The 12,666-nt window shown below is 42.2% G+C and overlaps 1 protein-coding gene across 1 annotated transcript in view; it reads left to right on the forward strand.

The window, feature by feature from the left end:
- LOC146458324 (polycystin-1-like) overlaps window positions 1-12,666 on the forward strand; it is a 46,661-nt gene that overhangs the window by 18,728 nt on the left and 15,267 nt on the right. Inside the window, exons 12-18 of the mRNA XM_085090581.1 lie at window positions 548-705; window positions 1,127-4,857; window positions 6,385-6,593; window positions 7,723-8,105; window positions 9,576-9,752; window positions 10,648-10,785; window positions 11,624-11,785. Coding sequence (XP_084946707.1) covers window positions 548-705; window positions 1,127-4,857; window positions 6,385-6,593; window positions 7,723-8,105; window positions 9,576-9,752; window positions 10,648-10,785; window positions 11,624-11,785 — 4,958 coding nt within the window. The remainder of the gene's footprint in view (window positions 1-547; window positions 706-1,126; window positions 4,858-6,384; window positions 6,594-7,722; window positions 8,106-9,575; window positions 9,753-10,647; window positions 10,786-11,623; window positions 11,786-12,666) is intronic.

Here is a 12,666-nt window from a genome sequence, read left to right on the forward strand (position 1 = left end):
ACAGCTGTGTAATATGCAGGTCCATCGATAAGTCAGTCAGATCAGTCAGCCAGCAAGAGTCAGTCAGTCAGTCAGTCAGTCAGTCAGCTACCCAATAAGAGACAGTCAGTCAGTAAGTCAGTCAGCTATCAAGAGAAATAGTTAGTCAGTCAGTCAGTCAGTCAGTCAGTCAGCTACCAAGAGAGTTAGTTAGTCAGTCAGCTACCCAGGAAGAGAGGTCCATCGATAAGTCAGTCAGATCAGTCAGCCAGCAAGAGTCAGTTAGTCAGTCAGTCAGCTTCCCAATAAGAGCCAGTCGGTCAGTCAGTCAGTCAATCAGTCAGTCAGTCAGTCAGCCAGTCAGTCAGTCAGTCAGTCAGCTACCAAGAGAGTCAGTCAGTCAGTGAGTCAGTCAGCTACCCAGTAAGAGAGTCAGTCAGTCAGTAACTCAGCCATTGATCAAAACCAAAACAAAACCTTTGTGTTTGATCATTCGATCAGTCAGCCAGTTCCTCCCATCAGAAAGTAATTGCTTCAAACAGCATTGCAACATTTTTTCACTACACAGACGCATCAGTCATGAGTGTGGGTAATGCGGTTGGTGAAGTAGGATCACCTATCACCTCTGACGGCTTGTATCTGATGGCTGCAGTGGATGTGTCAAGTAAAGGAGAAGTTGTAGCACTCGAAATGGACCTTGAGAGGGGAGGTGCCTTGGAAGTCAAGGTACTCCTATGTCAACCTAATGCTGAATATTTATTTATATAGTTCGGTTTCATTTGAGTTTCGTAAAACCAAAACCAACCTTGTTACTCTGGTCAGCCATAGCAGAGGTAAACAACACAGTCAACCAATCCGAATTGAAATACATGTAACCGGTGCAAAGCGCAGGTAAACGCGTGCGATCAAGTCAGGATTGGTTTTGATTTTGCTCCTAGCTGGTTGAGAAAGCAGCGCGAGGTTTGCTAACCAATCACAGAGCGTAGTAATGCTAAACCAAAGCAGACGCGAAATTACTTTTGACACTCAACTGAAAACCACTCTAATTAGTAATTCTTTGTCTTCGACTACTTGTCTGTCTAGAGATACCATTCACTTTTTGAAAACTTGAGCTCACATTCTAATCGTTAATTATCATCCTCCCTAGGTTTATCGACCAAAGTGTGTGGATCCCGATCAAAGCTATTGTCATAGGCAAAAGAATTGTATGAGCAACTTTACCTTGTGTTCAAAGAACGCCGCCAAAAGCTGCGACAGTGACAAGACATTCAGCTTTTCCGGGGAAAGGTGTTCGGCGCAAAATATGTCGTGCTGCGAGAACAAAACGCTGGGTTACGTAAATTTTGACTATGAAAAGATTTCAGGTCTTATGATTTATGCAACAAACGGCCTAAAGCGATTTTTAATCGAAAGTAAAAGCCAACGTCCTGAACTCCAACCTGGTGATGTCTTCGGTGTCCGTTTTCCCGCCTCTGGACCGGCCGCAGCGCTGAAAACCAGTTTAGCAGGTTCCTCCTTACATTATTCCAGTTCGGTGGTTAACCGAACCAATTCCTCAATTCTCCGTGGAAATCGCCTTCCTAAGACAGAAGACAGTCCCACTCAAGTTCTCCATGTCCCTGCAATTGCAGTGGTCTATTCCACCTACTCTGAATCGAAACTGGAAAACGTGTATGACACCGATGGACACAAGAACGTGCTATTATCATTTGGAAACTCGAAAACAAGAATGAATTATACCAAATCCATTTGTCTCCAGGAGACCATTACAGAGTTACAGTTACATTTGCCCGAGGTGTTTCCGTCTGCCGAGACTGTGAACGTGACTGGCAGTATAAAACAAGGTTCTAATGTGACGTATATCTGGGATTTTGGTGACAAAAGTAACGCAACGAGCGTGACACCATGGATCACGCACGTCTATGCAAGCACTGGTGAAAAGAGGGTGCATGTTCTAGCTGGAAACAATATAGGATTGATGGCCCTCTGGTGTTCGATTGTCGTCCAAGAGAGGATCTCGGGGTTGAAATTTAAGAACGATTCACTTATGGCCATAGAAAACGGAACTACCGCTCGCATCGGCTGGATGTTATTCAATGGATCACATCTTGACTTCAACATCACCATCACTTACCCCGATGGCAGCATTCAAGCAACGAATTTGACCGACCCCAAAGCCCCAGCCGCAAGGTTCTTTGCCATGTACAAAAAGAACCTCACCCTACCGGGCTGGTACAACATACGAATCACAGCTACTAATAAGGTGAATAGCGAGACCATCATGGGAAATCTCAGCGTACAGTTCGCAGTTCATGGCGTTGCAATGGACTATCCAAAGATCCTTAAAACCAACCAGACCTTCAACTTTACAATCTTGCCTCATCAAGGGGAAGAAATGGCGCGATATACCCTTAAAACTAAGGACGGGAGAATAATTAATACCACCGACAAAATTATCACACACACTTACACTAAGGCAGGGCGATACAGCGTCATCTTGATGGCCGCCAATGATATCAGTTCAGTTGTTGTTGACTGCGCCGAGATTAACGTTCAGGATGTGATCGAGGGGTTTCAGTTTACGAGTTTTAATCATACTGTTGCGGTTCACGCCGAAGCAGAAATCCGCTGGAGATTAACTCAAGGTTCCGAACTTTCCATAGTTATTGATTATGGTGACGGAATTTCTAAACTCGTTAATCAGAGCGTTTCGGTGAGTGACGTGTTTGTGGCTTTAAGCAAACATAACTATTCCCAGCCCGGTGTATACCTCGTCAGCATTAATACGACCAACCTGGTCGACAGCCAAACGATTAACACAACCGTCTACGTCGAAACACCAGGACAAGATGCCGGCCTTGCCATAGGGCGTGGCAATTTGACCAAAGTAGTAGGAGGTCCTTGCAGTGGGGTACTGTACGTTCCAGTGAACGAATCTGTTACGGCGACAGCGTCAGTTGCAAATGGTACCAACATGAACGGCTTGCTCGATTTTGGAGACGAATCGATTGATCGCAGAATTTATTTCCACCGAAATTTCCCAGACGAGGGCTGGACCGCAAACCACTCCTATTCGCGCGAAGGAGAATACAACATTACCGTGACGTTCTTCAATAGAAATCCAAAAAATATCAGCCACACTTGCCGAATCATTGTTCAGTATCCTGTTAGCGTTGTCATAGTGACATCAAATTCACCCAAGAAGTCTTCGGACAGTGTTGTAATGATGAATGTTTCATTTCCCGGATACGCACCATCTGGCCCACTAAGCTATCGATGGGATCACGGCGATAACACCACGCGGTTCTTGCAAAATACCAGAATGAGAAATCACAGTTACCCGAACAAATGTGGTGTTTATATTGCCAGTGTAAAGGTCTATAACGAAATAAGTTACGGCATTGGAATGGTAGAGGTTGTTATCCAAGATGAAATCAAGGGACTTACATTAATCGCAAATCACACAGATTTAAACGTGGACCGCGATCATTGTCCGTCGTTTAAACCTGAAAGAAATGTCTTCCCCGTGGAATTTGCGGTCGAATTCAACGCTTCTATCACGAGTGGTACAAACGTGACTTTCAACTGGACTTTTCCTGATGATGAGAGTTCTTGCGTGGGGATGAGTTGCAGGCATAATTTCAGCAATGCAGGAGACAAAACAGTAAAAATCACAGCGGTAAACGATGTTAGTACCGTGGAATATAAATTGGAGAAAATTCTTCTCCTGGAAAGCATTCTTGGTGTTGAATTAACGAATAACGGACCCTCAGTGCAAAAAAAAGCAGTCAACTTTACTCTGAAAATGGATCAAACAGGAAGGGATTCCTGTTTTGAGATCGACCTTAACGAAAAACCTGAAAAGAAGATATATTACAAATCAGGGTCACCAACTAAGACAAACTGCTCCCAAGACAACCAAGAAGTAGCAAGGTCTCAGAAGTTTTGGCACACTTACAATAAACCTGATGAATATCATGTTAAGCTCACTGCCAGAAATCGCGTCTCCTGCGAGGTGATCAATGATGATAGATCTAAAGTGGCGGTTGGAAAAGGTGAATGCACTTTCCCAGTCATCACGGCTCCTGGCTTCAAAGAAGGTCTCGAAAACAGAACGGAGTTCAAACGCTCAGAGAGGATTAATATCAAAACACACAACAAGATCAAATGTTTTGAATTTAAAACGGCCTTTAGATGGGAGATTTATAAGTTGTGCGATAGTGATCAGCCAGTTAAACTAACCATCGCAGAGGAACCACGGCTGAAGGAAATCAACACCACTAGATCTGAACTGACTTTCCCACCGCGATTTTTCAATTACTGCAGGGCATTGGAAATACGATTCATGATTAATATGACGGAGGCACCAGGCTTTTATAGCGAGAAGACATGGTACTTAGAAATTAACAAATCTCCGCTTGTCGCGATTATTGGCGGAGGATCGGAGAGGACTGTGGGTAATGAGGAACCAGTGAAAATAGACGCCAGTCAGTCACATGACCCAGATACTACTGGACATGAAGGGACTACTTTGAACATCGACTACAAATTTGCCTGGTTTTGCAAGAGAAGCGACGACAAAAACTACACTCTGCCAACGAACCTGACCAATCTTCCTCCCATTCCTACCCCACCACCTCAGATAAACACAACTTACAACAGCTCAGCTGGTTACGGACCTGAGAACCTTGGTGGATGTTTTGGATATGGCCCAGGTCAACTCAATTTTAGTCTTACGAAAATTGAGTTAAACACAACACAAATGACTCCAAACACTACCTATGAGATTAGATTCGTCATGGCTAAGGAGGAACGGACGAAGTTCACGGATCAGCTTATACGGGTTCTTCCAGGAGATCCCCCAACTTTAAGCTTTGAGTAAGTATTTTACGTTGTCTATAGTTTTTTGATATAACTAGGGTGTAGCTGTGGTTGGCTGTGAAGGAGAAGGGGGGAGGGGTGTACAATTCATCCATCAACGGCGTTTTTCATGGGCGAGCGCTGAATAATAAATTTAGTTCGCGCATTTGAAGGAGGCTGAGGGGGGGGGGGGGGGGGGGCGGGGGCAGGAAATGAGAGCGAAAAAAACGCCTGCCCGCAAACCCTGTGTAATCGCCAAACGCCCCTATTTAGAGTTGCGCTTGATCAGTGCATTTCCGGCTTCATTCATCACAGCTTGTGTAGTCATGTCACGTACTTCGCATGATCTAAGTTTCTACTTTGAAATCAAGCATAATAAAGTGAAAGTTGTCTCTGTCTCAAAACAAAAAGAATCATGAAAGAATAAAGCTGCTGTGTGACGGTCAAATTAGTAGATTTAGTAAAGTTAATTTTCTGCGTTCGCTTTCAGAAGATTTACAAGTGTCACGCTGTGCGCCGCAAAGGTCAAATACAGAATATCAAGCACAGATCAGTTCAAAGTTTTATTCGGGGCTATGCGAATACAAACCTTTACCCGGTCCAACTGAACAGTATGCGAGTCGTCCCCAGTTATCACACAAAGCTGCTGGTCAACTGGTGTATCAATCTTTTTCAGCGATCGAAAAAACGGACAGTACTCCTCCGCTGAAGCAATGATAAACGGTTTTTTGCATCCTCAATATCTTTTTAGTCGGTATCCGTATTTTGTTAGTCCCATTGAAGTTGCTTCTTCACAGCACTTTTCAGCGGACAGACAAGGATCGCATCCGCACTTTTGTTCGATAAAATCAATTTGAATGCCCTTCAGTCGAACCAACAACGGAAAGGTAGAGCTTTTTCCAAAGGCGGTAGGAAAATCTACCAATACATCTTGTCTCGACAACAGTGAAAAAATTATTTCTTTTTGTTCGGAGCTCAATTCAAGTGATATTCCAATTTCTGAAAGACACGGTTTCATTGAGCACAGTGGTAGTGGAGCTGGAATGAAATGACATGCGGACGGATCTGCCCTGGATTGTCAGGTATCAATCAATATGTGACCTACCGCACCAATCAGAGCCCCCGTCTATCCAGTGTACGGGTTCTGCAAACAAACAATGAGTGCGGGCAGGCGTATTTTTCCCTCCTCTCCCCCTCCCCCCTCCTTTATTTCTCAGCCAGTCGTCCTCTCCCTTAGGGTCACTTTTGACTCGCTCCAGCCCTCTCACGCTTCCTCGCCCAAGATGACAGCAACGAAGGATTATTCAGCGCTCCCGCTCCAAAAATACGCCTGCATTGCAGGATAAGTCCGCCTATCCATTCATTAATCCTTTCATCCATCCGTTCACTTTATTCTAATCAGTAAGAAAAGCAGTTTGGATGTCTATCAAGTAGTTATTCATTCTTTCTTTATGCTTCCCCTCTGGGCTTTACAGGAAGTTTTATATCGTAATTCAGCATACTGGAAAACCAACAAAATTTTTATTTCCTCTGTTTTTATTTCAGGTGTAAATATAACTGCGACTCAAAATTGAACCCGGCAAGTAAATTTATATTAAAAGGCATAGGAAAATCTAAACACAACAAGAGGATTAAATACAGGTGGGAAGCCCGTTGTCCTACAGAACATGCTGACTGCACGTTTGCGAGCCATTCCAGCGAAGTGTCGAATAACGATGGCAAAAGCTTGATCATCAAACCCGGGTTTTTCAAAGGTATTAAGCTAGTTAAGCTGGTGCTAAACGAGAGAGAGAGAGAGTGTTAAGGAGAGTTGATGAGAGTAAAAAACAATATACAACAGAGACAGACAGACAGACAGACAGACAGGCAGACAGACTGACAGACAGACAGACTGCCTGACAGAAGACTGACAGACAGACAAACAGACAGACTGCCTGACAGACTGACAAGACAGACAGATAGACAGACTGCCTCACAGTCAGGCAGAAAGACTGACACAGACTGCCTGACAGACAGACTGACAGACAGACAGCTGACAGACAGACTGACTGACAGATAGACCGGCAGACAGACAGACTGCCTGACAGACAGACTGACAGACAGACAGCTGACAGACAGACTGACTGACAGATAGGCCGGCAGACAGACAGAGTAACAGACAGACAGACTGACTGATAGACGGACATTTTCATTTAGACACGGAATTTCATCAATTTACAAAAAAATTGGTTCCATGAAAACCGTGTATAACACAAAAATAACAAACCAGTTTGATTTATATATGCAACAGTTAAAACGCAGTTGAAGTGTACGCAACAATACTCTGAAGGAATTGATATCTACATCTACATTTTAATTGGACGGTGAGATCATGAGATAACACAACTTAAATATAAATGAGATTTAACAAATACTTTGTGCACAATATGATACCGTAATCCTATTATTCTTACTACAGAATGATTATGTATAATCAATTACTGTCTGAACATGCATACACCAACTTTGACTTGGAAAACTGCTCAAGCCTATTTGACGTCATTCGAGATATCGAGGGTAGCATAGTCGGGAAAAACATTCTTGTCCTAGCCTCTATCTTGATGGAACATAACATTTTTAAAAAATTCCAACTGGCAGGAGGTTGAAAAGTGGGCCTTTTACCAACGTGGCATAAGATTTAACACGGGAGGATGGCGACCGAAATCCGAATGGTAAGAGCGGAAGACTTGAACCTAAGGGAAAACAAGTCCGGTGACCCTCTATAGTTAACCAATAGGTTTCGCCTCTTCCTGTATGCCTGCATAAAATTCATTATTAAATTTCTTTGCTCTTGTTTAAAACCACTTTTATCACTTACTTTAATATTTCTTATTTTTCTTGTAGAGGGAATTTATAAGATTATTCTATTCGGGAGTGTCGAAGGTGGAGTTGAAGGAAGCAGTACGTACGAAGTGACAGTGAACGAACCTCCAACAAGAGGCCATTGTGAAGTAAAACCAACGGAAGGTAAACCACTGGATCCATATTTTAACGTCTCGTGTAAAGGATTCCATGACGACGACCAGCCTCTACAATACGAATTCTTCTACACAAATGACGAAGGGCAGCCCAAGTATGAATCTCTCGGATCTGGATTGGATTCCGCCCGCACTAACTTTTCCCTTCCAACTGGTCTTGAGAAATACGGTTACAAGTTTAAGTTTTGCGTGACAGTCACCGACAATCTGGGAGCCTCAAAGAAATTTGACATCAAAAGCGAGGTTACGGTAAGTTGTTGTTTATTTTTATACCAAACTGATTTATTCTAAAACACCTCACATGTTACAAATTTGAACGACAGTATACATATCACACGATATAACCCATAATAAAATCCTTACAATCCTCGCCCGACAGGCTGGGCCCTACGAAGTAAAATATCCTCGCCTCTTTTAAGTAATGTTTAAAACACGAGCAGCAGTGTTTTATCGGGATTTAAAACCACGAGGCGCAGCCGAGTTGTTGTAGACCCGATAAAACACGTGCTGCGAATTTTTTGAACGGCTTCCTGGAAAAGCGTGTGTCAAGAGAGTACATAACAATGATGCTTTTGTGAACGTTGGAAATTAGCATACGAGAAAAACATTAAACACCGCATACTAATAAGGAGGAGGTTTTATCGGGTTTTAAAACCACTGCACGTGATGTTTTATCGACCATTTGATAGGTCAATGGGCTTATGAATTATTAATGACAATCATAACCTTATGCTTACAAAATTAATATGCTGTCGAGATTTTTCTAAGCTGAGAAACTCTGAGAAATATTACTGAAACTTCAAGATTACAGCGTATACTTCCAGGACTTCGGGCGCCTTTGACCAGTCATCTTTCACAGCGGATGATATTTTTCAGCTAAAAACTCGGTTGATTCTCGTCTAAATCTTTAAGTGCCCCTCCGTGATTTTTTTTCACACCTGAATCAACACGTCACACAAAGAAGTTCAGCGAACAAATTATGGGACTGGGACTGGGATAAAACGCAATCTTTTAAATGATTTTCGAAAACCTTTAAATTTGTCGCCATTTTAGCTCACCACTTGACCTAGCCTTCTCTCGGGTCTTCTTGGAGCTGTGACGTAGATTTCAATTTCGTCTTAGCTTTCAATTTCTCATTTCCTGTGTAAAACAAGCTCTCTTCAGCCGATTACATTGCAGATACACCAACAAGATACCAACACCCACTATTTTCCTTTCACTTCCTTTGAATCTACGTTACATGGCGTCTGTCGGTCTTCCTAGCAAGCGGCACGGGGAGACCGCAAAAATACAAAATTTCAAAATTTGTGAAAAATAGCGTTTTCTGCAAATTGAAACATTTTCCCGCAGAAGTTCTTTGGATGATGTGTAGATACAAGTGAGAAAAATAATTAACGCGCGGTCACTTAAAAGGATGAAAAGTTCAACTATCTTGAAACTCGCCAAGAGGAACTTGCTTTCCTCTATTTCTTGAACCAAATTAAAGAATGGTTAAGTCCCTCATTTTGCTTGTTTTGTCAAATGTTTTTTCCCCGATTAGCAATCTAAGTGACGATATTCGCCCCGTCATTTTTACATGGGATTCCCACACCCCTCCCACGGGAACAGAAATGCGGACACCCCCTTTCAACCGCCTGCCCCCTGCCTCCTTGCCTGTGGGGTTTTTGTTTATGTTGCTCTAAAAATCTAACGTAGCATTAAATGATCGTTTATTTTCAGGTGAAAGAAGTCAAATTCTCTGTTGAAGACCTTAAAGACAAAGCTAACGACCTGGACCAATTAGCTGCTTCCGGAAATGTGAAGGAAACCGCTAATGTGGTCGCCACCATCGCAACGGTATTAAATGAACAGAAGGCTGAAGAAAAAAGCGCAAACGACATAGAGGAAAGCAAAAAGGTACACACATACACGGCAATGCAATCTTTATGACCTCGCTTCAAGGGGGCTTTTCTTGACTTAGCAAACTAACGCACACTATAGATTTGGCAAAGTTATTCTTAAAGGAATAAAATGGAAACTAGATAGAATAAATAACGAATGCAAAAATTCTCACAAATTATAATTCACGTTTACACGGCTATTGCAAATTATGATCTCGCTTAAAGGTTTTTTTTGACTCAGAAAACTAGCGCACAATACAGATTTGGCAAACTTATAGTTGAAGGAATGAAGTGGAATGAAAACAACCGAGACCATTTCGTAGAAATGATAATTCACGTTTCAATCTGTAGCAGACGCATGGTTGCAGTGGTGCATCTAGTGTAATAGTTAGTGGTGGCAGAATGTCAGTGTTAGTGGCTGGATTCAATCAGAATTCAAAGCAAATACATGTAACTGGCGCCAAGCGCGGGAAAACGCGTGCAGCGAAAACACGATTGGTTTTGATTTGGATTCTCATTGTTTGAGAAAGTGGCGCGAGTTTTCTTAACCAATCACAGAGCGTAGTAATGCAAAACCAAAGCAAACGCGAAATTACTTTCGACACTAAATTGAAAACCGCTTTATTTGTATCGATGGGAACGTAAAGATTATGATTCACTTTTGTTGACAATAACCGTAATAGTACATGGAAATTAACATTAATTACCTCTGGATTCGGGTGGCAAGAATTGAATGTATTGCAACTGGTAAAAATTGGCCAATTTTTTCTACTTCTTCATGCATGCGTGTTTTTGTTTGGCGATAGTTGTCATTTAAAGAGCAGGTATTCGGATATTTTTATTTACTGATTTTATCTTCCGATTTTTAAGACCCATACTAACAAATTACGGTTCTCTCTATCTATATTTAGCTGAGGGCAAAGCTTGTCACAGCTGTGGTGAGTAACGCGGATGTGACGGAGCAAACTAGCCCGGCGGACTTGGCGCAAATGTGTAACACAATAAGCGCAGCCACCGCTGTCCCTGAGGAAAATAGTAACGAGATGACTGTAAGTAGGAGAGATTAATGGTTCATGCTGGCGAGAACATTCACCAAGAACATTCACCTTGCACTTTTCACTAAAGAATCAGGTGTCAGATGTCCACTCCTACAACTTGAGAAATTCATCAATTAATTTGCACATGTATTCCTAAACCTAATTTGGAGATTGTTAAATGAAGCCTTCACTATAGAGGATCTGTCCTCTGTCCTCTGTGTCGAAGCAAGAGTTCAGGGTAGCTTAAGCAGTTTTAAATCGTACTTACGAAATGACTGAAATACTTTCAGTAAATTTTAGGGTTTAATTTGAAAACTTGTAAATGATTGTGATACCGTGTTAAAATGAAGATGATGATGATGCATAGACACACATTAATTTAGTACAACTCATTAACGGAAGATTGTGATTGAGCATCGTAAAACCAGAACCAATATTGCTTAGTTCTTCCTCAACTTAACAATACAATTCACTAATTCTAAAATGAGAGGCCTTTGATTTCACCTAAGATGGAATCCGTCATTTTGAAATGGAGCAGACAAGGCCTGAAATACAGTATTTGCTTACGAAAAACCCCGCGCATTTGATCTCAAAAAATTTCAAAAATATTTGAAATTCAAGAAACTCCAGAATTTTAGGCTGAAGATAACAGGCTGTAGTCAATAATGTTTTAATATTCCAAACTGTGACCAGATCACTCAAATGAATGTCAGTTTTAACATAAAACTTTCAATTTGAGTGGCGTTCAGTTAACATGGGTTTTTTACTATGGATTTAAAGGGAGTACTAGATCGTGCACCTTTTTCACCAAACGTGTTGGTTTTCTTTTCATATCTTTTTCTCCGAACAGAAACAAGTTTCGACTTTCATCGAGAACGCCGGTGATGCGATTTTTAAACAGGCCAGTGGGGAAGGAGCGTCGAGCGAGAAAATCCAGGAAGCTTCGGAAGCTGTGTTCGGTACTGCAGTTAATGTTATTCGATCGGTGGACCAGTCTAAGAATGATGAACAGGTACATTACGAGAGGGCAATTAGAAAAGGTTTAATTTCCCAGGGATATGAGTCTGAGGCAGACCAGATAAGATATATGACAAAATCCCTTGAAGGGGGGATGTATGGGAGTGAGAGCAAGGCAGCCCCGGAGGAGGTCAGATAAGTGAGAAAGGGATTACACCCCAGGGGGGAGGGGAGCCATGGAGATAGATTTAGAAAAGGATAAGATAGTCTGAAATGTCAGCCTTAGGGACCTGTGGGTTGTGGTCGAGGAGGAAACAGCTGACATTTTCAAGTACAGACTAAAGGCGCTTTTTATTTGTCAGAACCGTCCGGCCATACTGTTTAGTTCGTGAACAGAATGTACCAATTTGAAGGATACGTTTCCTGCTAGTCCTTCGAATTTCGTCAAAATAAAGCATACCAGTTTCGGAGTGATTCTTTTTCAAGATTTTGCCGCACCCGGTATCCCTTCAAAATGACGTATTCAATTTACAGACTGGCCAGTCTGGCCTGCTGCCAGACTCAGACAAATCTACTACTTATTACTATTGAAGCAATTTTAAATGTAGACATCCCTGGGATGTTATTGTTTCCTATTGCCCTAAATAATTCCCCAGGATGCTATTCCCCGGGTTCTCCTCCCTTGGACATCAACCTTTTCCTATTCCTATGGTCTACTCCCTGGGATGTTATTGTTTCTTATTGTCTTGAATATTTCCCCTGGATGCTATTTCCCGGGTTCTTCTCCCTTGGACGTCAACCTTTTCCTATTCCTATGATCTACTCCCTGGGATGTTATTGTTTCCTATTGCCCTGAATATTTCCCGAGAATGCTATTCCCTGGGATTCCTCCCTTGGACACCACCCTTTTTCCTATTCCCATGATTTCCTCCTTGG

The sequence above is a fragment of the Pavona decussata genome, unplaced genomic scaffold (genome assembly GCF_977016875.1).
Source record: "Pavona decussata unplaced genomic scaffold, jaPavDecu1.1 SCAFFOLD_233, whole genome shotgun sequence".
NCBI lineage: Eukaryota > Metazoa > Cnidaria > Anthozoa > Scleractinia > Agariciidae > Pavona > Pavona decussata.